The sequence below is a fragment of the Cervus canadensis genome, chromosome 15 (assembly GCF_019320065.1).
Source record: "Cervus canadensis isolate Bull #8, Minnesota chromosome 15, ASM1932006v1, whole genome shotgun sequence".
NCBI classification, from domain to species: Eukaryota; Metazoa; Chordata; class Mammalia; order Artiodactyla; family Cervidae; genus Cervus; species Cervus canadensis.
Window position 1 is genome coordinate 22259459 of NC_057400.1, and position 26492 is coordinate 22285950.

At 35.2% G+C, this 26492-nt stretch overlaps 1 protein-coding gene across 1 annotated transcript in view; it reads right to left on the reverse strand.

Annotated features, from left to right (window-relative positions):
* LRP1B (LDL receptor related protein 1B) overlaps window positions 1-26492 on the reverse strand; it is a 2049143-nt gene that overhangs the window by 1335465 nt on the left and 687186 nt on the right. The window contains exon 3 of the mRNA XM_043488135.1: window positions 22853-22990. Within this exon, the coding sequence (XP_043344070.1) occupies window positions 22853-22990 (138 nt within the window). The remainder of the gene's footprint in view (window positions 1-22852; window positions 22991-26492) is intronic.

The following is a 26492-nucleotide window of genomic DNA, read 5'->3' on the forward strand; positions in this document are numbered from 1 at the left end:
CTTGTTTTGAAACTGTTGCTATTTAGTGTTGAATATATGCAAATTGATAGGTTATCTTTGATTCACAGAATATTATTTTCCAGATGCACTATCAAGTTATTTGACATTATCTCTAATTATCACACTAGCTTATCAAGGTAGGCCTTCCTATCCCATACGATAAATGAGAAATTCAAGGATCAATGCTGCATTTCTAAGATTTCTACCTGTATCTACCAGCTGCTAAGTTCACCAGTGGGAATCATGGCTAGAAGGGAGAAGAGATGGGAGTTCTTCCCTCTCTCTTTCTACATTACCCAAATGTGTCTCTGCCACCAGTTCCATCTCTTCCATGGCTCTAGTTGTCCTGGGATAAACTGGGACCAGTACTACAGTATTATTCCTTTTTCTCTCCAGTCTGGAGGTGATAGTGTCTTTCCAATGCTGCTAATCTCTGTATTACTTCACAGTCTACTGTTATCTTTTAAATTCTTCCAACAACTATGATGTAAAAAATTCCTGCCTTAAATTTCTTTTGTTTAAATACAGTGATTTTTACAATACAGCTTGGGGTCAGCTAAAATCTAGGGTGCAAAAGAAGGGCCAGAAGATAAGGCTGAAGAAATATACAGGTGCCAAATATCTGCTTTGCTAAGGCACTTATAATTCATCTACTATGTTTATGCAAGAGACTGAATATTCAATTTGTACCTTTTAAAGACAGTAATACCATTTTGCTGACTAAACAGAGTATGTTTCAGGACAGGTTAGCAAAAGTGGCAAAAAACAGTCTCAGGTAACATTCTTGAAGTGTTATTATGGGAAGAACTTAGAGTCTGTTTAGATAGGCAGAAGTTGGTAGATTCTAGAAGTTAGCTGAGAGTGAGAGTAATTTGAAATTGGTGAATGTTTTGGGTAAGGCAAAAGAAAAGGAATATTCCAGAATTATTTCAGAAGCATGGTTTGGATCACTCTATGGATCATGACAAAATTACATAAAATAGGCAGAAGGACTAGTACGTTAGAGTAGGAAAAAAAAATGATGAATCCAAATTTGGACATGAGCTTCGTATGCCTGTGGGGAATACATATGAAGTGTGTAGGAGACAGTCAGAAATATATGCCTAGATTTCAGGAGAGAAGGAAAAGTAGGAGTTATAGGTAGGTAGGTGGTTGCTAAAGTGAGTACGGTGACTCAAAAAGATAGTAAAATAGGCAAAGCACAGCAGAAGATGGAAGCTCAGGAAAGAGTGAGAACTTTTGGGCTGCTGCAGCAAGAGTGAGAAAGTTGGTGAAGCAGAATTTGCAGATGAGCATAGAGCTTACGGCAATTCAGGAGAAAGTACAGTATAATAGAAACCAGCAATTAAATACTTTAAAGAGATGAACATCCATTGTATATAAAAGATAAAGGTACTGTATCTAAGCTTTTATTTTCCTCCCTCTAAGAAACTGGTTCTGAAAAACATGACAGAAGGACATTTCCTGGAGGGTAAAGATCCTCTTGTATTGAAGGCATAACTCAATCGTAGGTTCCATATTTTCATTGTTAACCCAGATTCTATAAAAATAGCTGAGAATAAATATGAATGTTCAAGATAGTACAGACCATGGGAAAAGCTGAGGAAAAGGACTGCTTATTGTTGGGGCCATCATCACTTGGCCAGTGACAAACTATTCAAGAGTAAGATCAATGAGCCCTTTCAAAACTACTGCTCCTTCCAATTCATTCTCTGCGTTTTGGAAGATATTTTAGTCTGGTGTCATTCTCTCCAGAGCCAGAAAAGCCAGCTTAATCTAAGCTTATAGAAAAATAAGATGTAGCAATAGTCTGCTGTGGTTAGTGTGCGTGTGTGCTAAGTTGCTTCACTCATGTCTGACTCTTTGTGACCCTAAGGACTACAGCCTGCCAGGCTCCCCTGTCCATGGAATTCTCCAGGCAAGAATGGTGGAGTGCGTTGCCATGCCCTTGTCCAGGGGATCATCCTGTCCCAGGGATCAAACCTGCATCTCTTACATCTCCTGCATTGTAGGTGGGTTCTTTACCACTAGTGCCGCCTGGGAAGCCCTGTGGTTTGTGTATATAGTATCTATACAAAGCAAATGTAAAAAAAAAAAATAAAACTTAATGGTAAGTGTGCTATTTTCCTCAATTCTAAGAGGAGAAACTATCTGTATTTTGTATCTCTAACACACTTTTTAAAAAAGAAACTAATGAAAGTTAATTTTTAGCCAATAATTATTGTACAACACTCTGACAGACCAGTTGCCTCAACATCAGACACATTAAAGTAATCACTTATTAAAAATAACTTTTTCCTGAAGACAGGAAACAGTCTTTTGAGAAAACTATTTCTACTTCATAACATTCCTTCCTCATACTCTTTCTTTTGGAGAAGGAAATGGCAACCCACTCCAGTATTCTTGCCTGGAAAATCCCTTGGATGGAGGAGCCTGGCAGGCTGCAGTCCATGGGGTCGCAAAGAATTGGACAGGACTGAGTGACTAACACACACATATTCTTTCTTTAGTGTCAGATTGAGGCTCATGTATAAGCAGATATAAATGGCTGAACTTCTTCAATTGAAAGTTGACTTATTTCTCCTTTTTTTGGTATTGTACTCTGTAGAGGAGAAATTGTCTAAGGGTTTTGGTAAAGTTGTTGTTTTATAGTTGTTAAGTCATGTCTAACTCTTTGTGACTGTAGCCTGCCAGGCTCCTCTGTTCATGGGATTTCCCAGGCAAGAATACTGGAGCAGGTTGCTATTTCCTTCTCCAGGGGATCTTCCCAACCCAGGGATTGAACCTGAATCATCCATGTCTCTTACAAAGGCAGGCCAGTTCTTTAACAATGAGCCAGCTGGGAGGCCCATGGCAAAATTACCAGTACACAGCTGCTGTCTGTAGTCCTGATACATAAAATAGCACCACAGCAGCACCCAGATTCAGAACTGCAGTTTTTTTTTTATTAATAAAGCTTAGCTAAAGTCTGACTCACAGATCTGGACAGCACTATATGCTCAACACATATCTAGCTGAAAAAGCTCCAAGGGAACCAACACTAATCAAGTTCTTCAGGTAACCAGCATACACTGTACAGATTACACAATTGTCTTTAACACTGGTTACAAAGGCATGACATAAAGAAATAGTTGAAATATACACACACACATACTCACGACTGAGTGCAAATGATATCTTGGCTTGTCTCATTTAGTCACTAAACTGGAAGCTCTGAGGCCAAGGTTCATGCATGTGATGGCTGTGCCTCCTCGTGATCCTGCTATGATCAGTTCATGATACCTAATAAATGTCTTGAGGTGATATGTTGGTGCAGGCAGGTGTTCCTTAGCCTAACCCTGAAACTGACTGTAATTTCTTTAGAATCTGATGAGGAAGCAAGGGCAAGATTAAAGTCAAGAGCCTTCACTTTCATTCTCAACTGTGGTGTCAGAAAAATAGGATTCTGTACGTGGACAGAAGATAAGGAAGGTGAAGTGAGCCTGTGCATTCACAAAAATAAAGCTCCAGAAGGCTTTTGTGCCCCATATTCATCTCAGAATTGTAAAGATAAAACACTAAGATAAATACATTTGAACACTCAGAAACCTATTTCTTCTTATCCAAACTAGTTACTAAACTTTACATGGTGTATTTTTCACATTCTCCTTATAAGTAATTGACATCAGGTTGGATTCTCCGCAGAGGGTTAAGTGTTTCCTTCTTTAAAAAAATTGCCAATCTAATTATTGTCCAAGGCAATCAGTTTTCCACTACTGCAATCACCCATTAGAGTCTTGAACTCTTTCTGATTACAAGCATTCTAAAAGAATCAAATGATAATAATAAAACTTCCCCCCGCCCACTCTCTTTTTTGGAACAACTCATGCAAAGGATTAAAGACAAAAGTATCTCTGATATATTTTATAAATAGTAAGAAGGCAAATATACTTGAGGAAAAAAGCAGCTGTGGGGTGGGATCAGCAGTTAGTGATGAGGCCAGACAAACAATAAGGGGCCAGATTATACAAGTTTCATATGTCACTGAGGGGCTTTAGACTTTATTTTGAATATAATGAAAAAAACTCCATGGGTTAGGTTTACAGTAAAACAGTGATATGTCCTGATATTATCTGAAAGTACCAACCAAGAAGGAAAAACCTATAGGTATAACAGTTTTGAAGAATGGGGAATATGTTGGGCATGTGAGTTTGAGATATCTGTTAGACATCCAAGTGGAACTTTCAAGATAGTAGTTATACGTACATTTACGAGTTAGAGAGTAGTCTGGACTGGAAAAAAAAATGGGAGTCATTGGTACATAGATGATAGTAAAGCCATGAGACTAAATGAAATCACAGAGTGTAGTTAAGTAAAGAAGTCTAAGGACTAAGGTTGTTTTAGGAGAAGAGGGGAATAGCAAATGAGATGGAAAAGGGGCAAGTGAGCTAAGAATACAGTGTGTGATGGTATCCTGAAAGACAAGTGAAGAATGTGTACTAAAAGAAAGTGATCAGCTATATCAGAAATTGCTGATGGAGAAATTAAAAGGACAGTTTTTAAGCTGACCAATGGGTATACGCTTACAGATGTTGTTGATGACTTTGATGACAGCAGTTTCATTGGAGTGACAGAATTGAAAGTCTGATTATACTGTGTTTAATAGAGAATGAGAGTAGGAGAAATGGAGATACTGAACAGAAGAAAAATAAAGAAATAGCACAACAGATAGCAGGGAAAGTAAAGTTAGAAAAAATATATGTATATATTAAGATGGAAGATATAATATGACTGCATGCTTATGAAATGGAAAAGGTTAAGAAAAGCCTGGTGTAGGAGAAGGGAGAGCTGGAACAATGTGCTTGATTAGCTCAGAATAGATGAGATCTGGTATTAGCTTCAGGTAAGACTATGAGTGGGTCACTTATAGTAACAAGTCAGAAGGTGAGTGAGTAAGTGCAGATGCCAAAAAAATAGGTATCTCTAGTGATGGGAGTCAGTGCATTTTCTCTGATTAATTCAGTGTTTTCAGCCATGTAGAGAGTAAAATCACTAATTGTGAGTGAGGATGGCTAAGAAAACTGCTACTTTGAGAGAGATAACAAGATGAGAAACAGATTTCAAGGACAGCGAATTAACTAGATATGTATAATATGACTGGTTGATAACATTAAGGCAAAATTGAGGTTTATGGTCATGAATTTAAAGTGAAATCAGTCAGCATGGCTATTTGCTTTCTTCCAGCCAGGTTCAGTTACACAGGTGGAAGGAAATAGAAATAAGAGTTGGATATAATTAGGGTCGTGACTTTGCCAGTAGAATACGAGGGAACACATGGATGGCTAGGGGTTGAGGTACCATATAGTGAAGTGATTAAGTGATAGACTATGATACTGAAGACAAATAGAGAGGAAAGTGAACACATCAAGGATGTCTACTAAATCTGGGGAAATCTGGGAGTATAAATGGGTATAATGCCCCGGTGGTTTGCAGGGGTGGAAATACTAGAGGTACTAAGAGGTGACAAACTAGAAAATAGGAGGTAGTGGGCACAGAGGACTTCATAAAACTGAGATGATGAAGGACTTGCCATGATTACCAATGGCACAGTCTAGATGCTAGAGAATGCTGATTGGTGTGAATTGGTGAGGTTGGGTAGAGAAATTAGAAGACGAAGTTATAAAATTTACCTAAAAGTATGTAGAATTTGCCAAGAATTAAGACAGAAGTAGTATTGGTGAGACAGAGCCACAGTCAAGGAGAAAGAGGAGGGAGTGACCTGGGTTTCAGTAGATGATAACAAATAAAGGGTAGTGGACAAAATAATCTGATGGCATGAGCAATAAAGCTGAATATTTTTAGGGATAGATGAAGAATTGTTTGCATGCAGCAGTAAGGAGGATGAAGAAAACTGACCCCAGCTTTAGGGCCAGTGGTAGGAGAACTGTTAGGGAAAATCTATTTTCATTTGAGAGGTCTACAAGGTAATCAGTTCAGGCCAAATGTTCTTAACCAAGAAGCTGCTGAGATCTGTGAAAGATTAAGTTGAGTATGTAGGGAGTTCTGCACACAGTAGACTGTGAATTATAGAGGGCACCGTGGAAAACTGAAAAAAATAAGACAAAATGAGAGCCTTTGTGATGCTTACAGTTCCGTGGTGATGAGTGGAAAAGAAAGGACATAATAATACAGGTACTGGGATAAGTACTGGCATAGTAAAGGCTGAGAAAGGTGAGGGGAAGAGTGGATTTCTGACACTCTAATTTAATTCCTAATGAATGGTACATAAGGCACAGGGTAGGATCTACAGAAATTCAGGCCCAAGACTTTTCTTGAAAATGTTAGCAACGTGAGATCTATTTTCCCTGAATTTGGAGTAGTGAGAATTCTGAAGTCAATATGATCATTGGGCAATACCCAAAATGAAGTTATCTTAGCCAATAAATCCTCACTTGTTTAAGGCATTTAAAGATATTACAGTCAATAGCAAATGAAAGAGGCCTGAAGTGTACAACTTGAATTTTTTTTTCAATGGATTCCTCAGCCATTTCAGATCTAATTTTTTTTTTAAGATGTGATTCAAGGTTAAAAAAAAAAAAATCACTTTCTTCTGCTCATACTCCCTCCAAGTGCTGGTTATATTTGTAACTGATCCATAATAGTATTCCTCTAGGAAACTTGAGCTTCAGGTCTAATTGTAGCCTCTCTAAAGGCAATGATAAATAATAATAATAAAATTTTCAAAATTAAAGAATGAAAAATAATTTTAAAAGATAAAAATTAAAGGCAATGATGCATTTCTATCAGTTAGTTTACAATTATTTGCTAATCCATATTATTCACATACAATGATGGGAACCCCTACAGGACATGAACCATCTGAATATCTTCATAGTTCAGCATAATGACTGGCCTATATTGGATTTTTAGCAAATATTTATCCAATATGTAAATAAAACTACATTTCCAAAGACTGAGTCTATGAAAAAGAGCATGAAACTAGCATTCATACTCAACTCTGAAAAAAAATACCAAGAAAACAACCTTTAAGTAATAACTGACTCATGAAACAGTCTTTGAGCATGCTTTCATATAAAACAAGTACTTTTATATAATGTTTTCATATATCTTTCTTTCCTGGCCCCTCTTTTGAAAGACATCATATTACCTTCCTCACACCTAACTTTAGTTCCTTTTCACATAGTTTTCATCACCTAACTGTAAAGGTGACAAAAGGATATTGGAGTAAATAATTCTTTGTGTTCATACAAAATAGTTGACATTAAGTCAACCTTAAATATGCTCTATCAGACTATTATTTTCTTTATGTAGTCCAGATTAACCTACTGCACACACACCACAAAAGCGTAATGTTCATTTTATTCTATTCTCCTGCCCTTTGTCTGTTCACCTCACTGCAACTCCTCAGTCTTAGCTTTATCAGGTTTAGTATCTGTTTTAATAAGTTTGTATGAATCAATATTTCCCTACGAAGCCTTCATTTAGACATTATTTCATTCGCAGCTCCTTGTCTAGTCTATCAATTGTGATTGAATTAATAGCACCTATTCTGCTCTGTATTAATAAATTAGATCTTTACAGAGGTACATGTAAACTAATTATAGTTCTTGCTATTGTTTAGCTGCTCAGTCGTGTCTGACTCTGCAGCACACCAGGCGTCCCTGTCCTTCACTATTTCCCGGAGTTTGCTCACACTCATGTCCATTGAGTCGATGATGTCATCCAACAATCTCATCCTCTGTCATCCCCTTCTCCTCTTGCCTTAAATCTTTCCCAGCATCAGTCTTTTCCAGTGAGTCACCTCTTTATATCAGGCGGCTAAAGCATTGGAGCTTCAGCATCAGTACTTCCAATGACTATTTAGGGTTGATTTCCTTTAGGATTGATTGGTTTGATCTCCTTGTTGTCTAAGGGATTCTTAAGAGTCTTCTCCAGCACCACAGTTCAAAAATATCAATTCTTTGGCACTCAGCCTTTACAGTCCAACTTTGACATCTGTAATTTAATACTTTGGAAATATTTATATGTGCTTTAGGAAATATTTCTCACAGAAAATATTACATGTACAAAATAAAAAAATAAAAGACAACTAAAAATGTAGAAACTATTGAAGGATAAAGCAAATACACATTGGTGAACTAAATAAACTTTTGGAGAAAAATACAACAAGTAAAGAGAAAAAAGAAAAATATCAAGAAATGTAGTTTAGCCCAGAACCAAACAAAATTAATCTGATGCAATAAAGATTGTCTCAATATCTAGATTTAAAAAGAAAGAGTGCTATTTCTTCCATAGGGATTATTTAATTATTTCTATTTGAGCAAAGAAGATATGTCAACAATTTTAAAATCCAGTCTATTTTTTATATGTGTGAAACTTTTGTCCCATGATTTTTTTAAATTAATTTTTATTGGAGCATATTTGATTTACAATGTTGTTAGTTTCAGGCATACAGCAAGGTGAATCAGTTGTACATAAATATATATTTACTCTTTTTTACATTATTTCCCCATATTGGTCATTACAGAGTATTAAGCAGAGTTTCCCGTGCTATACAGCAGGTTCTTATTAGTTATCTATCTTACATGTGGCTCAGATGGAAAAGAATTCACCTACAATGGTGGAGACCTGGGTTTGATCCCTGGGTTGGGAAGATCTCCTGGAGGAGGGCATGGCAACCCACTCCAGTATTCCTGCCTAGGTAGGAGAATCCCCATGGTCAGTGGAGCCTAGTGGGCTAAAGTCCATGGGGTCGCAAAGAGTTGGACACAACTGAGTGACTAAGCACCCATCTTATATGTCTATAGTAGTATGTATGTCAATCCCGATCTCCCCATTTTTTCCCTGATTTTGGGGGATTTGAAATCCAATGCAATGTATAAACTAGAAATATAGCAATTCTAGTTTGGGAGATAATATTGAATGTAATTCAGTAGCATATGTCTCAAGTTCAGTGTCCTAAAAGACATAAACTGTTAATACTGGAAAAGCCACATTATCTTCACTGGTTAACCCACACAGACCTTAACGCAGACTGACATGGTGAAAGATACCTTTAGTTTCATCCCAAAGAGTTCCCCAGTCCCTTACCAGACCATTCAAAGAGAAGCATACCACCTCACTGATGTGGATTTACCCAATGAGAAGAATGGTTGGGTTATGTTCATAGAGAGTTTGATAAAACTGAAATTCCTTCAAGGAAAAAAAAATAGATTTTCCTTGACATTTCTCAACACATAGAATTCTTCAACTTGCTCTTTGCTTACAAAGACATCAGGATCTTAATTTCAGAATTGTGACGGGCCTCAAGTGATACTATGCATATATACTCCCTTCATCCCTCCCATTTTCCTCCCTTTCTTTATACATAAATATAAACTATCCAATATGCTATTTTGACTGTGAATTTTTATTAAGATCTGTTCTAGTGCCTATATAATGCCTGCTTACTCTCTAAAATCATGTGGTAAAAATGGCTTCCTTAATTGGGATCTCACAGTTAAGAATTTATTGGGGGATATAAAAAATGGCAGGAGTAACCACCTGATAAAATTTGGAATTTGAAGAGAAAGTAATTAGATCCTTCAAAATAAAAGTCAAAAGTATTAATACAGCTGAGGTATATTTAGTTACTTGGAGACTATCAGTCTTTGGAAAGCAAAGTAAAGCAAAAGGAAATTTACTGTCAAGGAGAGAATGAGAAGGCAAAGCAGTTTAACGTAATTTGACATTCTCAAAATATTAAACTAAATTTTACATATGACAAATCATATAGTAAAAAGAAAAGAAAAGAAATGATGAAATAGGATTGGCTGACCAGAGATATGAAATAATAAAAAAGATTTTGAAATTCAGATAGCTAATAAATTTCAAGTTTAAGCCTAAACTTGAAGGAATAAAAATGGAAAAGCTAAAAAAGTTTAAGATGCGGGGACAGTATAAAGGGAAGAGAAAAAAATGTATAAGAAAGGAAAAAATATTGAGAGAATGGGAGGGAGAGAGTACCTTTCTCCTATAAACCTTTCTCCCATATCTGGAGTCTTTTTCAGGCAGCAGTCATTCCTTACTGACTCCTCAGGAACTATTCTCCATGAACATTCAGTCCAGATATTTGGAACTCTGTATTACAGTACATCCTGACCCTTCTCCTATAGTCCCCAGGTATAGTGAATAATTTTCTTAATTTATACGATATTGTATCTGGAAAAAAAGGCTTGTTTAATATGCATAAACATCTTGGTTTCCTGGTTTTCAAAGCCATAGCACCAGCTGAGGTCCTGCTCTCTGTCCTTTAGAGTCTTTTTATAGGTTTGTCAAACACAATACAACTGTGATAAGTGAAATAATAAATGGATACATGGAATATTGCCTGTCATATTAGTAAACAAAAATGCCACGGTCATCATAGATGAAGCCAAGGTGAGCTGGTGAGCCCTGAGGGAATTCAGAAAGGAAAAGAACACCTGCCATCTAGCAGTCATCAAACTGTAGCCAATCCCTACAATGAGCCCCGAGGAAGCTCAGGATGTGAAAATATAGGATACTGGCCATAGATAGGTAAAGTGCATATCAAAAGGCATGATTTCAGTGAGCCCAGACTTGCATCTTCCCTTAAATAGAAATGTACTAAATTCCTTAATTTGAGATTTTTGGGTTTTCTTTAACAATAACCTATTGTTCTTACTATCTGCCCTTTGTTGCAAAATTCCTATATACCCTAGTTGTCCCCTCTGCCCATCTTCTTAGAGCAGTTCTCTCAGGGTTAGTTGAGATGCTGCCACCAAATAAAACATAACTCTCAACTTTCAGGCTATGAATAATTTCTCAGCTGACAACTGCAACAGTTATTTGGTGAGTAATCAATTTTCTGATTGTTCTATTAAATCATGTATAGCAAAAATTTTAGTTGCTATCAAATATCCATTATCTGCTTCTTTCAAATCTAAATTCACTGAAGCAATGTTTGCACAATGGAAAAACTACATCTTTCAATCTTTTGTGCAGTAGAGGTTGGTTGTGTGTTAAAATTCTGGCCAATGGCACAGAGATACAAATTTACAGATTAAGCTTCTGGAAAGTTCCTAAAGAAGGTGGTTGACTTGCTTAGTAGAGATATATATTCTTCCTCGCTTACAATATAAATGTGACATTTGGAGCTGCGGCAATCATCTATGACTGCTGGCCTACCTTGAGGATTGTAGGCAAGTAACATGACAGCAGAAGGGAAATGCAGGAGTCTGGGCTACAGATCAGACATGCCCTGAACTCACCCTACCTGCTATGGAACATCTACATTGCTGGACATTTTGTACAAGAGAAAATGAATTACCCCTTTCTCTACCAGACTTGTTAAAGATCTGTTTGTCACAGCCAAATATAATTCCTAACTGACACAACAGGAGTGAGCAAGGCAATACCAGGTATACAAATATGTAAAAAGAATGGAAAATGAAAAGAGAATCGTAGGAGTCAGGAGCTAGGTCAGTCAATTACACTACTCAAGACACACACTTAGTTTTGGGGGATAGATAGTTTCTAACTTTAGAGATTTTGAAATTTAAGGATATGTGGAGAAGCATAAGGAAAACATGATTAAGCCACAGGAATACAGAATCTAAATCTAATGGAGAAGGAAAGCTAAAAACTGAGAGGGTGTCGGGAATTTTGCAATATAATATCTAAGCATTTGTTCAGAGTGCAAACTGCTAAGCACTGATTGTGTTACTAAAAATGGTGGTTAGGATTTCTCTCCCGGAGGCTGTCCAAATTGGGAAGATAGCAATCAGTCTAGACAAGTTTGGGTTCAAATCAGCCTAAAGGCAAATGGATGAACTGGATGACCTCTGAAAGTCCCTTTTGGCCCTATTATCTTACATTTCTGTTTCACACTGAGAAAAAGTTATTGCTGCTTCTCTATTTGTAGTTATAATCACTGAGGAGAACTTTGCATCCCTTTTGCATTTTGCAGTTACATCTAGTAAATAAGAAACGAAACTGAAAAGAGCAAATTATTTTAGGTAGAATGCAGGAGTGAACCTTCTTGACAAAGAGCACACTGTTTGAGGTCAATATTTCCGGCATACAGTGAATCCGCCTGCAATGCTGGAGGCCTGGGTTCAATACCTGGGATGGAAAGATCCCCTGGAGAAGGGAATGGCTACCCACTCCAGTATTCTGGCCTAGAGAATTCCATGGACTACATAGTTCATGAGGTCACAAAGAGTCAGACACAACTGAGCAACTTTCCCATTTTTTCCCAGCACTCAAAGTAAGTATATGACTATAAGAAACATTATATTACATTGGTTTTAACAAACAGGAACAAGTGGACCACAACATAAGTGGAATGCATAAAGATATAATTTTCTTTTTACAATGTCCTAAAATAAGCATTTCAACTAGATGTCCAATAGACACAGGCCAGGGAAATCTAATAGAATATATATTCACATGCTTATATTAATATTTCTATGTATATTTGCAAGTAATAAATTTATATATAATTTGTATACAACATTTACATATTTTATAGAAACTACTTAGATTTAAGAGCATTTTATACCTACTAATATATCTTTCCAAATTTCTTAGAGATCTCTTAAGTAATATTTAAATTGGCTAACTAAAAATTAGACTATTTAGGTTCTCCGTGCTTCTGTTCTGAGAATATGGGATAAATCTCGAAGCTGTTTACTGAACTGTATAGATTTTTTTCTTGGCACTCTTGGTTTCACACCTGTAGTGTGAATGAGAACACATCACAGGTTTCAGCTAATGGAACCGAAAGTGCGCTTTGGGGCTTGTCCTTCCCGTTCTCCTTGGATCTAACACTTAAGCTTGGCTCTGGTCACACTGACCTAATTCAGAAGAAGCCCTGTGATCAGAGTGATCTCATTTTGGTTGGCATCTTATGGTTTCTACAACCACAGCGGGTTGTCTGCCCTTGTGTACAATCCCTTGTGTCATAGAGAGGTCTCATTTGAAATAAAACTTCAAATTCCATGCTTTCTCTTAATCAAAAACAGATTGGGAAGCTAGAATGCAAATTCTCCATTAGTGTAAATAAAACAGGGTGGGGCTTTTCCCCCACAAAAATTAATGTTTACTGAGTTTACTGTGTCACAACTCAAATATACAAATAGATGCAGAAAAGTCTGGAGAAACGTAAAATACAAATGCATATTTTTCTTTATCTTCACATGAGTAAAATATAAATAATAGACTTGATTATGGACTGATTATGAGGAGCTCTGAAGTCAGAATTCTCATGGCTATTTTGTTTCTCTGAATGTTGTTTTAAAATTGAGATATTCAGTTGTCATGATATTAATGCCTATGTAATTCCGTGGAATAGAGTTTTCTATATATGTAGTGATAACAATGGATCAAAGAAAAGGCAACTGAAATAGTTTGTTCTGCAATTTTGAACAGATTAGAAATTCAGAATTGAAAATACTGGCTGTAAAATGTGAAAATCTCTTTCTATAGAATTCTGTAAGATTTCTTAAAATTTCAGATTGAATTTAACATCTCAAATCTTCTGTTTATTAGTTACTTCTCATGGAATGGCACAGTATTGATTTTTACTTCAAAATGTAATCTTTCTCCACTAAATGATTTTAAAAAGTTTTTCCTTTTTCCTTCCAGATTCCACTATGAAAGTCAAATTCTTAAACAGTTTTTTAAAAAAAACTTTCTATTTGTAATATTGCAAAACTACTTTAAAGTGTTAAAATGAACTTCTGCATTTCCTTTCCACATTCCTCAATAAATGAAAGCACCAATTTTCTCAAGGGGATGGAGCTAAGACTGGAATTGAGACATTCAATTCTGTAAACTTGTTACATAGTTTTTCTGCTTGTTGTTCACTCAGCACTCAGCACATGTTTTCTTTCTTTTTTTTTTTTTTCCTGCTCAATCAATTAATAAAACTGACAGGGAACAAATAGTTCAAAATGGTTTTCAGTAGATTTTCTACAAGCCATCTTGCTGCTTAAAGAACAGGTCAGAAAGGATGCTGAAGCATAACGATTTCATGCATCTCTCTGAGTTGATATGTTAAGGCCCACTAGTCAAAACTGCAAATGAAAACTCAAGGTCACAGTATTTAAACTACTCAAACTGTGTGACTCCTGAGGTTGCCATTCAACCTTAGCTACCTGTTTTTTTTTCCTTACCTTTTTATCCCTTACTTTTTTAAGTATCAAGCTGCTTGTGTCAAAATCCAAATAATGAATCATAGGGGATTTGGCCTTACCTTTGAGGCTGAGTAGAGGACTGAGTGACAGTTTGTTGTAATTTATACTTTTGAATAATACTGAAACAGTCATATATTTCCCAAAGTTAAGATACAAGAGGATAAAACTTAGGCATCAAGTAAGGTAGTATTTTAGTAGCTTGCTAAAGATGGGATTTCAGTTGCTTAATGTAGTTGAATACAGTTTCCCAGTAACTAGCTCTTGTCTAAAATTAATTCACTTAATATGGCTCCCCATGTCATCTATTTTGACTTTCCCTTATATGAACTTCATCAAAGTGACACATAAAGAATAATACTTAACACACCTTGTTTTTAGAAACTGATCAATGTGAATGGCTAGATGACTGCATAGCTCAAAATTTCATATTGTAAAAATGCATTTTAACCTTTGAAGAATAAGTTACATAGCTATTAATACATATATGCAACAAGCTAGTCTTCATATGTTTAATTGTAAAACAGCATTATATAACATCCTTATAATATTGTTGAGAATATATCCTAGTGTCATTTTTCATAGTCTTTCTCGTTTCAGTTTTATGCAATGCATTTTAAGTGGGTCATACAATATCCCTGAACTCCCCTGGTGGCTCAGAGGCACAGAATCTTCCTGCCAATTCAGGAGATGCCAGTTCAATCCCAGTTTCAGAAAGATCCCCTGGAGAAGGAAATGGCAACCCACTCCAGTATTTTTGTCTGGTAAACCTCATGAATAGAGGAGCCTGGAAGGCTACAGTCCATGGGATCCCAAAAGAGTCAGACACAACTTGGCAACTAAACAACAACAACTATCACCATATACTTATTCAAACATAACCACTCCAGGTCTGGACCAAGTATTTCTTCAGCTTTAAGTTCATCTCTCTCTACTCACGAGTCTATGCCTCAAACTTAGCAAATAGCATAGAACTGTCTTGAGTGTACAGTGATGTCTTACTTGTGTCACTGTCCATAGAGTTCCTGACTTTTGAAATGTTCTTCCCTTCCCTCATTTGCCTACTCAACTCCTAGAGTGAGATGCAGATCAGTTCTCTTGGGAAATTCTCATGCATCCTCTAAAGCAGAATTAGATGCTCCTCACTTTATTCTTCCTCAGCCACTTTTACCTTCCTCCATTAAGATATGTCAATTCCATGAAGGCAGAAAATAGGATTTTCTATATCCCTAGGGTTTCAGTAAGCATCTGGAATACTGTCAATGCTCAATAAACATTCACTGAAGTTAATACATGAATTGAATATAGGGAAAGCTTTACTGTGCTTCTACTGGTACATATATAATACGCATTTTGGCCTCATGCCCTTTATTGTTTCTTACTGACTATTCTTTGTTTTCTATCATATCAGGAAAAAGATGGTGAGGGAAAGATCCAGATAAATGATGAGTCCCAGTGTACATGAATATTCATATAAATTAACAATTCCAAAATTGGTGGGGACTCTTAACAACTCTCTTCTGTGGGGGAGAGATTACTGGGAGTGGGAAACCTGATTCTTTGACTTTCTATGGTTTCATGAGGCCTTTAATCTAAGAGGCTGTTACGTTTGAGAAACAGGTATAATAGGAGTTCTTTGAACCAAGGAGTAAAGCTGTCTGTTAAGCAACTGCCATTTCTTCTACAGATATTAAGCAAACAAAATAAATACTTCATTGGATGTGAGTTGTGGATCCATGTTTGACTTGCATCTATTTCAATAGAATATAATCACCTGAAACAATTCAACGACAACTGAATGTCCATAATGCACCAGGATTATCACCACAGAAAAGATTTGGTCAAAAAATACTGAAATAGTTTGTTAGTTTGAAATTATTTGAAAAAGAGAGATAGATACAGAATTTGGAATGATATTTTAATAAAGAATATCTTTGTTTTAAACTAGATCATTCAATATTAGATCATTTTAAGCTATTAGGTCTATGCACTATTTTTTTCTATTTTACAAAAATAATACTAACATTAATCAAACATGTAAGTCCACTACAAAAGGATTCACTTTCAAAAAACAATCTTAGATTATACTGAACCAAATGACTTAGTCATTTTCCCCCACAGTATCTAGTTAGCTAGTTAACTATCTCTAGAAGTCAACATATTCAAACAAACAGCTGAAAGTTGAAATCCAAGTTTCTTTAGCAGGATTAGTTTATATCTGATAAATCAGTGTTGAAAAGTGTCTTTCTAATTAAGCAGAATTTTAAAAACCAAAACTCTGAAAAATAAATATATATACTTATGTATGTACATATATATGTGTACCAATGTATTTGTGTGTATATACATATGTGTACACACATCTATATATATATATATATAATTAGAACAGTCTGTACAAAGTATGCTATCCTAGTTTCATATAGGTGTCGTTCATATCTACAACAGTCTTGCGGAGGAATAATACACTTGTAGAAGATCTATTCTTTCTAAGAATTGTTTCTTTGCTTCAAAGAAGCATTCATTTGGCCCTGAAACCAACCAATGTTAAGGATCATAGCCTTTCACTGATCTAAATTAATTAAGCTAAGTTCTTTGGAGGAAATGCTTACACTTAAGATAGATTTGAGACTATCTGATTACCTTAACACAAGCCAATACGAAGAAAAGAATATAGCAGATCTACTCTTCAGTTGTGGGCTTCCCTTGTGCCTCAGCTGGTAAAGAATCCACCTGCAATGAGGGAGACCTGCGTTCCATCCCTGGGCTGGGAAGTTCCCCTGGAGAAGGGAAAGGCTACCCACTCCAGTATTCTGGCCTAGAGAATTCTATGGATTGCATAGTCCATGGGGTCACAAAGAGTCAGACAGGACTGAGCGACTTTCACTTTCACTCTTAAGTTGTAGGAGCTTTCAGTAATCAAAAGTGGTCTGAGCACACAAACCCACGCCTTCTGGCTAATTCCAGTTTGCTTGTTTTCTAGCTCAACCAATGTTTTAGGTGACTGAGTACACACTGTGAAGTTTCCCCACATGTGTCAAGTTTTATGTTGCTGACAAATACACTTTTCATAACACTGCTTGCAATTTTCACACTTCTCCATACCTCTGTTATCGGATTCTGCATGCTGAAATTCCATTCTGTATGTAGCATGGTGAACTCATTTTAATTTAGAAAGAGACTGGCAATACTTTTCAACAGGAACTTTTAAAATGGAATAGAAAAAGATTCATTCATATAACAAAATGAAAGTAAAAACAAAAAAATGCACCAAATGCATTTAAAACAAATTCACTAACTTCATTCTTTCCTTCCTTTCTTTTTAGTTGTTTTTGGTTACTCACTAAGTCATGTCCAACTGTTTTGCAACCCATTAACTATAGCCCACCAAGTTCCTCTGTCCATGGGATTTCTCAGGCAAGGATACTAGAGCAGGTTGCCATTTCCTTCTGCAGGGGATCTTCCCAACCCAGGGATCGAACTCCCATCTCCTCCATTGGCAAGTAGATAGATTCTTTACTACTGAGCTACTAGGGAAGCCCCTTTTGGCAGCTACAACCTATAATGACTAATGTATGTAATGACTAATGAAGTATCACAACAAGATAAAATACTTCCTTTCTGGAAAAATGAGAGAACAGAGTCATGAATTTGAGTTAAGAATTAATTCCTAATTATTTTATTATATTTATTAAATTTAATATTGTCAAACCTATTAATCTTAATTAATTGGGCTAGATTAATTCCTTTTTGGAATATTTAGAATATATGAGATTCACACAAGAAGTTTTAAGGATGACTAATTTTCCTATGGTGAATCATTATAGATAATAAGGTTTGCCATTTATCCTGGTCCATTTTGAGAAAGCCTCTAGTTTGTAAATCACATTCAGAATTTTTTGGCATCTTCTCATAAGAATTTAGTTTTATGAAGAGTAATATGAAAGAAAAATAAAATTTTAAATATGAGTTGGTATCTAAATTAAATACATTAAAATAAATACATTAGAATTACTAGAATTTAAAATAAATGCATTATGTTAGATTGTGGGTAGAGAAAATGTTATTGCATATATAAGGAAAATATATTCCAGTTGGCAAGTAAAATAATTAAATGGAATTTTTAAATTTCTTCATATGCATTATTTCATGGAGTTAGATAATACTTAAGAGAATCTTATTCTTCTTTTGATTCCTGATCAAACACACTAAATAAATATATTATACACTGAGAATCATAGGAACAGGTTTAGTATAGAAAGATCAGAAAAGAACAGTACATGTGTCTATGTATGCATACTTGTGAGTCTGGGTAGGGAGCTTTTCAGATGTTAGAGTTTCATTCCCTAATTAGTTTTAATAGACTCTTTACACATTTTATCCCCTTGAATTTTAAATTTAAAAGGACATTGAAATGTTTACTGGAAAACATCCACAATCACTTTTTCTAGGGCCACAGAAGAGAGACTCCCTTTTCACAGGGACCAGAAGAGTTCTCAGATTCTTTTAACAGAGAAGAGCAGATAGGGCCACAGAGGCTGTCAGTCCCACGAGCATTTAAATAAATGACCATTTTGCGCTGAAAATGTAACCTAACCAGGATTGTGAATTTAAAGAGGGTTCCTCTTCTTCGCAGCTTCTTTAAATATTAACAAAAGGAATTACCTTAAGGACGGCAAATATTAAAAGTGTTTTGATACACCTCAGTTCATTTGGTCTCTGTTAGTTGAATTTGTTCACTTCTTTACGTGACTGTGAGGAATTTTGTGAAAATATCCTGTATTGAAGGGCTTCCTTGGTGGCTCAGGGGTAAAGAACCCACTTGCCAATGCAGTAATGTGGATTTGATCCTTCGGTCAGGAATATCCCCTGGAGAAAGAAAAGGCAATCCACTCCAGTATTCTTGCCTGGGAGATCCCACGGATGGAGGAGTCTAGTGGGCCACAGTCCAAACGGTTGCAAAGAGTTGGGTCGCAAATTATTTGGCAACTAAACAACAACAATGTTCTATATTGAGAGGCATCTTACTGTATGTATATAATGTGTTTTCATTGCTCATGCAATTTAGATAGTGATATTACCATCCATATTAAATACTATGTAGGAAGATGTGAATTTTTTTTTAATACAATGTGGTGATTTTGAACTTTCCTATTGTAAAATTTTAATAAGCACATTGCTGTGTACAGCTACACCCATATACAAAAGTCCATTTTTCTTTCTTTAAATGAAGCTAAATTATGGAAATTAAAACATCAGTGTTATAGAAAATCATTAATAATAGATACCTTCTCATTATCCTTACCAAGAAGAAATTGATTTTTCTAGGAAACCATTCAGAAAACAATTCAGTTGATACAAAAGCACTCCCAAGACCAAACTATCACCTCCAAATTGTTAAACTCTTCTTATTATTTTTCACAAGGGTCACAAATATATTACAAGTGTGCTAAGAATCTTTTATGAGGAAAAGGAAACATATCCATCTTTGAATCATATCTTAGGCTTTGTAATTATTTAGAGTATGTGTTCTGCTGCTGCTGCTAAGTCACTTCAGTCGTGTCCGACCCTGTGCGACCCCATAGACGGCAGCCCACCAGGCACCCCCGTCCCTGGGATTCTCCAGGCAAGAACACTGGAGTGGGTTGCCATTTCCTTCTCCAAAGCATGAGAGTGAAAAGTGAAAGTGAAGTCGTTCCGTCGTCTCTAACTCTTCTCAACCCCATGGACTGTAGCCCACCATGCTCCTCTGTCCATGGTATTCTCCAGGCAAGAATACTGGAGTTGGTTGCCATTTCCTTACCAGAATATGTGCTCAGAATGCAACAAAAAGAATAAGTGTAAATCTATGGCTGATTCATATCAATGTATGACAAAACCCACTGAAATGTTGTGAAGTAATTAGCCTCCAACTAATAAAAAAATTAAAAAAAAAAAAAAAAACTAAAAAAAAAAAAAAAGAAAGCAATGGAGATAGAAGTGATTTAGACAGAATTTTTCTACAATGAAAGCATTTCTAAAAATTAATGCAGTGTTTGAATTAATCTGAAATATTAAAGAAATATTTATTTCTTTATTTTACGTCTCTAGTAAGTGAAAAAGTCCTTAGAGACTTAATGTTAATTAGGTCCCTACTTAACCCATGAGAAAACATCTCTTCATTGAGTGTGACTCAAAATCAGGAGGAAGGCTAAAGGTGGGAAAATATACTCAATTCTCATGATATATTTTTGCCTACAATTGATCACCTTTTCTAAACACAAACCACATATATATGATAAAGCTGGTGTTCCTTCTATCTGGTGATAGAGTCCGGGGCACTTTACCTGAACAAGCAGACAAACATGTTCCTAATTTTCTTTTCTCAAGGCAGAAATATTTTGTTAAACCACTGACTCTGGAATCACAGTATCACTCAGTCATCTTGATCCTACTATTCTATGTCATTGTGTAAGGCCACAGAAGTAGAAGAAAATCCCTCTACTAAGGCAAATAACAGGTAGAGATCCAAACATACTTTTCCTTATTTCTAAGTTCACCACAGGTCATGCATTATTTAGGTATTTTAGAATACTTTATTTGGTTAAATTTAGAAATATTAAAAAGGCCAAAGTGGTACAATCAGTGCCCTACTGGCAAATTAAGAAATAAAAAAAAAAAGATTGCCACTTGAGATAAAGATGTGAAACTTGGAACAGCTGGAAACTTGAATTAGAACAGGAAAAGACAGAAATGTAAGCAACTATATCCCCTAAATCTCAGTCTGAATTATATGGTAATTTTTCCAAAAATCAACATATATTTAATGCCATTTTATTTTTGTACTGATATTTTGTTTTTAGTTGATCTCTTGTTTTACTATTAACTATTATCCCTGTCTCCATTAAATCACAACTCTAGATTTTATTAGAGAACTCATTTATATTTCCATATGATCCATGTCATTGAAATATGTTTATGATATTCAAATTTGTATGATCACCTCTGAGGAAGTATTTGGCAATGTGATGATTTTCAGCCTTTAAAGAAGCTTAGTCACACATGTCTATCTGGAATTTTGTTTAAAATGTAATAAAAAAAAACTTGAATTAAAACTAAGGAGGACAGAATTAGGTTCTGGAAAATACAGTTTATTTCTGAAAAGAAAATTAAACTCTAACTTCTATTACCTTGTAATTCACTAATTTACCTTCTATTAACATCATCTTTAAAACTATACAATAATAAAAAGGAATACCTGTCACAGTCTTTAAATAAAAGTAAAATTTCTTCTTCTTATTATACATATGTTCATAACTGAAACTAAGAATCCATTGGCTTCTGATGCGATCCTGCTAAGAGTTCAAGGCTAAGAAGGGAAATACGACCAAAGAAAAAAGACCTTTAACTTCTCAGTCTGAATCTGTCCACAGAGCCAGAGTAATTGGACATTACATTAGAAAGAAGGAAAGACCTAGCAACCTACTTGATCTATGCTTTCTCAACATCCTTTCCACTTTGAATTACCTTTCTAAATGAAGATTTACTCTTTTTCTAATGTATCTCTCCATCTCCGGTTTTGAGTCCAGGTTATTTCAGTCCAAATGTGGGAAAATGGCCTCCAGTAAGTTCTGTCAGGTCTCCAGACAAGTTGTGTTAAGCCTGTACATTGCTCACCATGCAATGTTTAAAAAGCTCAGTTTGAACACTTTATACACATAAAGATGTGGAGCTCCTCCTGAAAAACTGGAACTTTTGGTGACCGAGGACCTATCCAAAATGGCATCAATTTAGTGAGTCTGTCCAGATACCAGCTATGCATCTCCAGCTTTCTACAGTCCTTTCTACTCCTTATAGTTTTACTGACTCCAAAATGAAGGACAGGTTGCTCTGACAGTTTCGGTAAACAAATGTTTACATTCAACATGCTAGAATGTGAGTTAGAGACTTCTGATTCAGTGGGTTCTTTCTCTATTACAAGTTGAAAACAGATTCACTTGACTGATAGCTTGAATCTGTTTCCACATCAGGACCCTTACCTTAATGCTCAACCTTTTCCTGTTTCTTTGTCTAACATTTTATCCCTGCTTCCCAAACCAATTAACTTTTTATAAGTTTTAAGATCTAGTTACACCCATCATGAGTATATAGGTAAACCCTTGACCACTGAAGAAGGTAGATTTTTAAAAAAGAAGGAAAATTATAGAAAGTTAATAGTATAACTTCATGGAAACAATATTAAGGGGACATTTCTCATGATACATTCTATTAAAATATTTGCTTGCAGAGGTTTTACTTCAAATAATCTTAGTATAAATAACAGTTCAGAGGGAACATGTTTTTATGTATGGTACCAATCTACTGTAACAAAGACTTCTCATTTGTCCTTTGCCCAAAAGCACTCTTTGCTAGGAAATACATGATTGTTTAAGAGACCAACTTCAGAGTCTAAATTTGTGTTTGTGTGTGTTTTACTTTTCATAGCATTTTTCAATAAAGCACAATAGTCACAGCTTTGAAATGCATATTGTATGTCTCTGGCAATAAAACTCATGTTTTCTCAGTAACTGATAAAGCTGGAGTTGAAAGACAAGACAGGTTATAGGTTCTCTTTGAACTTTCAATAAAACTATGAAAAATTCAGTTTTTCAGTTGCATTTTTCTGCAAATGGACTCACCACGGCAGTGTACTCCTTCATCATATCCATCTAAACAGTCCAGGACACCATTGCACAGTTGGGATAAATGAATACATTTGTTGGCACCAAGGCAAGCAATGTGATTCCAGGGGCACTTGATTTCTACCTCCTCAGGACCTGGAAAAATTATAGGAAGGAACACAGTGATTTGGGTTAGCTTAAGTTTTTCAACACCAAAACTAGTAAGCACAATAAATTGCTAGCATAAATTTATAAAACAAAACAATGAAAAATCCTACCAGAGAGCAGTATGGATTATCAGAGACATCAAAATTAGTTTATGTATTTAAAAAATTAAATTTTAAAAGCTGCATAGGAAATAAAAGGTGCATTTTTCTCAAATAATGCATTAAAAACACAATTATTCTTTTGACCCATAAATAGGCATGAATTGAAAATCTAAGGGTTGATTTGACTCATTGTTCTATCACTTATCCTTAGATAAGTGGAAAAGATACTTAAACCATGTAAATTTCAACTACCTCAAATGTGAAATATATATAATGGCAACTTCTTGGCAGGGCTCTTTTTAGAATTATACCAGGTAACATGAACAAAAAGGTTTCAGTGGAATTTAAATGAATTGTGTCCACCTTAGAGTTATTTTATACTTTTAATCTTTAGGAATATGGATAACAGCTAGCTTTATTCTTCTATGTGGAGTCTTTTGTTTTTAAAAAAGCCTTAAAACTGAGTAACTATCATGCAACAGAATTTTCTAAAGAGCGGATAAACAGAGTGCATACATTTAGTTTACTTACTGGTGGTAACTGCACTTTATATAGTCATCCCTTGCATTTTTAAAGATATACTTAACTCAAAACATCAAGATGTTTCTTAAAGCTCATCAATTACAAGTCTTTATCAAACATTCACACTGTATATTGTTATATCCAATTTCAGGTTGCTAAAATTCCTATTTATACTTGTTTTACAGACATCCTCCAAATTTCCCATAATGATTTTTAATTTTGTCAAGCTCTCTTAAGCCCAAAGTATAGTCACAACATAGGACTGTAGTCATGTATTAATCTGACACTGGTTATTGCAATAACCCCTGACACTGGTTATTGCAATAACCCAGATTTTTCAGTCAAGACACACTTGTGATTTACAATCAATTTTGTCAATATCTGTTGGGCATTATTTAATCAGTTTAGCATTAGTTTTCTCATCTGTAAATGGAACTGCCAGCTGAGTCCACCTACTTGGGTTGCAAAGATCAATAGTCACTCACGGCAAAGCACTAGGCACTATGGGATGTAGTCTCAGAGGAGGAATTCCATATGTGTTAATCACGTAAATAAATGCAATGTAGTCAAGATTCTTGTAGAGGAGAATCTAGAGCCAGATTCTTGAGTCCAGTTTCTGGTTCTATTGGTTGAGTAACTTGGGTGAGTTATACTTTGTATACCAGGTTGTTACAGAAGTATTTTTTACTAGGATGTTACAAGAAGTATATCAAAAGTTCTTAGTATTTTTCCTGGCAAGCACTAAATAAGTGATTGATATTGATTTAGTTAATAATGTTCTAAAGAAGGTGAGTTGCCTTTTGGTAAACACATATCTTATAACTTTCTTTTCTATTTCAAGGCCCTAAAGAAAAAAAGAAAAGCTCAAAATATGTTTTACTTTATTTAGTGAGGCAGAATAATGACAATAATGCAAAGGCCAATCTAACATCTTCTAGGATGTGTAAAAATTATAAGAATTGCAGAAGATAGTTATATACTAGCACTAGAAAACTAAGAAAAAAGAAAGTAAACATATTATGTAAGAAAAAAAAAAAAAGAAAAAGAAAGCTAGAGTTACCAAAAGTAACATATGTTTTTTTGAAATGCCTTATCAAATATGAATTCTAGGTATACGTGATTTTCGTTTGATGCTAAAACAGCTTTCAACCATTTGTGTTTGGCAGATGTAAACAAATTTTTCTAATGTAATTTCACTAGCTAAAATGTTACTACTAGTAGATTCCCTGTATTCTTCATGTATATTATACAATTACTACTATACAAAGCTATTAGTTCTGTCAAATATAAGTGTACAACTCATTTTACTGAAACATGTCTCTGTAACTTGAGCATTAATATTTTACAAATACACTTCTCTGTGTATATGTATATATGTATACACAGAAATTTAAAAATATATACATATTTAAATCCAAATTATAGGAACTAAAGCAAGTGAAACTCTTTTCACTGAGGGTTTCTACCTACCAAATCTTATATTTGAAAATTAATATAAATCCATTTTTAAAATAAAAATTTTAAATATAAATCATTTTTATAATTTATAAACTAATACAGTTTTGAAAAGCTATGACCAGTAGTCACAAGAAAGCTTCCTTTTTGTTTAATTGATAAGCTGATTCTTAAAATTTGAAAAAATGCATCCTTGCATAAATGTCATGGTGTTTAGTACAGTTACATTTAGATCTCTGTAAAAATTTCAAAAATAACCCTACCAATGAACACTTTATAAACCAGGAGACTAAAAATCTTGAGTTAGAGACCAAAATTTACTAAGTAGTTCTAAAAAAAGCAAGATTTTTCTAAAAGCAACACATTTGTTGACTCAAATACATGTGAGTTTTCAATTTTAAGATTGTCAGATAACTGATGAACATGACAGAAGGAGTGAAATGCATATCTGGTATCAGGAAGAAAGGCTCAGCTATTTACATATTTTGAGAAAATAAGAAAAAAAGTCTGGATCTCTCAAAAGGAATATATAGAACTATTAAATTCTTCCTACCAATAACATGTAAAGACAAAAGAGAAATTTGTTTAGAAAAATGAAAGAGTTAATTGGTTTCTTCATTGATGGGTTATAATTGCTTTCCTCATCTTTGATATGCTCTAGGCTTGGTTCCCATCAATGCTCAGTAACTGGTAGACAACTGCAAGATGGACTGCACTTTCATCAATACTCCCCAAATTTTCATACCAAAATATATTAAGACAAAGAAAATTTGCAAGTTACACTGAAGTAAAGAGCAGAAACTATTCACAGAATTATTATAGAGGTTACCCCAGACCTTGAGGATTACTCTCAAAATTGAGGGAATCAATATTTTTAAGCTCTTTGACCAGCTCTGGTATACTTCAGTTGGAAAACTGCTAAAACCAGAATGCTGTTGCTATCTTTCTTGAAAAGGCAGTAAAGATGGGGCAGTTTGAAAAATAGCAGTGCTTGCCTCAAATTCTCAACTGAAACCAAGCAACATGGGTATACAGTGCAGGTGCTTTGGGGAATAATCCATCTTGATTCCCAATGAACATTTAAGAAGTAATGCTGTGTGTATCCCCTGAGGCTCCTTTAGTCCATCCTAAAATTAGAAAAGTCACCCTGATCACTACTTCTCCCTATATACCTGTGAGACAAGAAGCAGCATGGAAGCAGTATGGACTTCCCAGAATATGTCTATGTTGCACTAAATAATTCATCTCCTGAGGACTTTCGGGCACTCAACTTTTCACAACCAGCAATTATAATCTGGACACAGCAAAGAGGAGGGTCAGCAGCTATCAAATACATCCAGAATTATCTCTTTAATTGCTAATTATGAGGATTGTGGGGGATAAGAGAGAGGTGCTGTGATAATAGGGCAGCA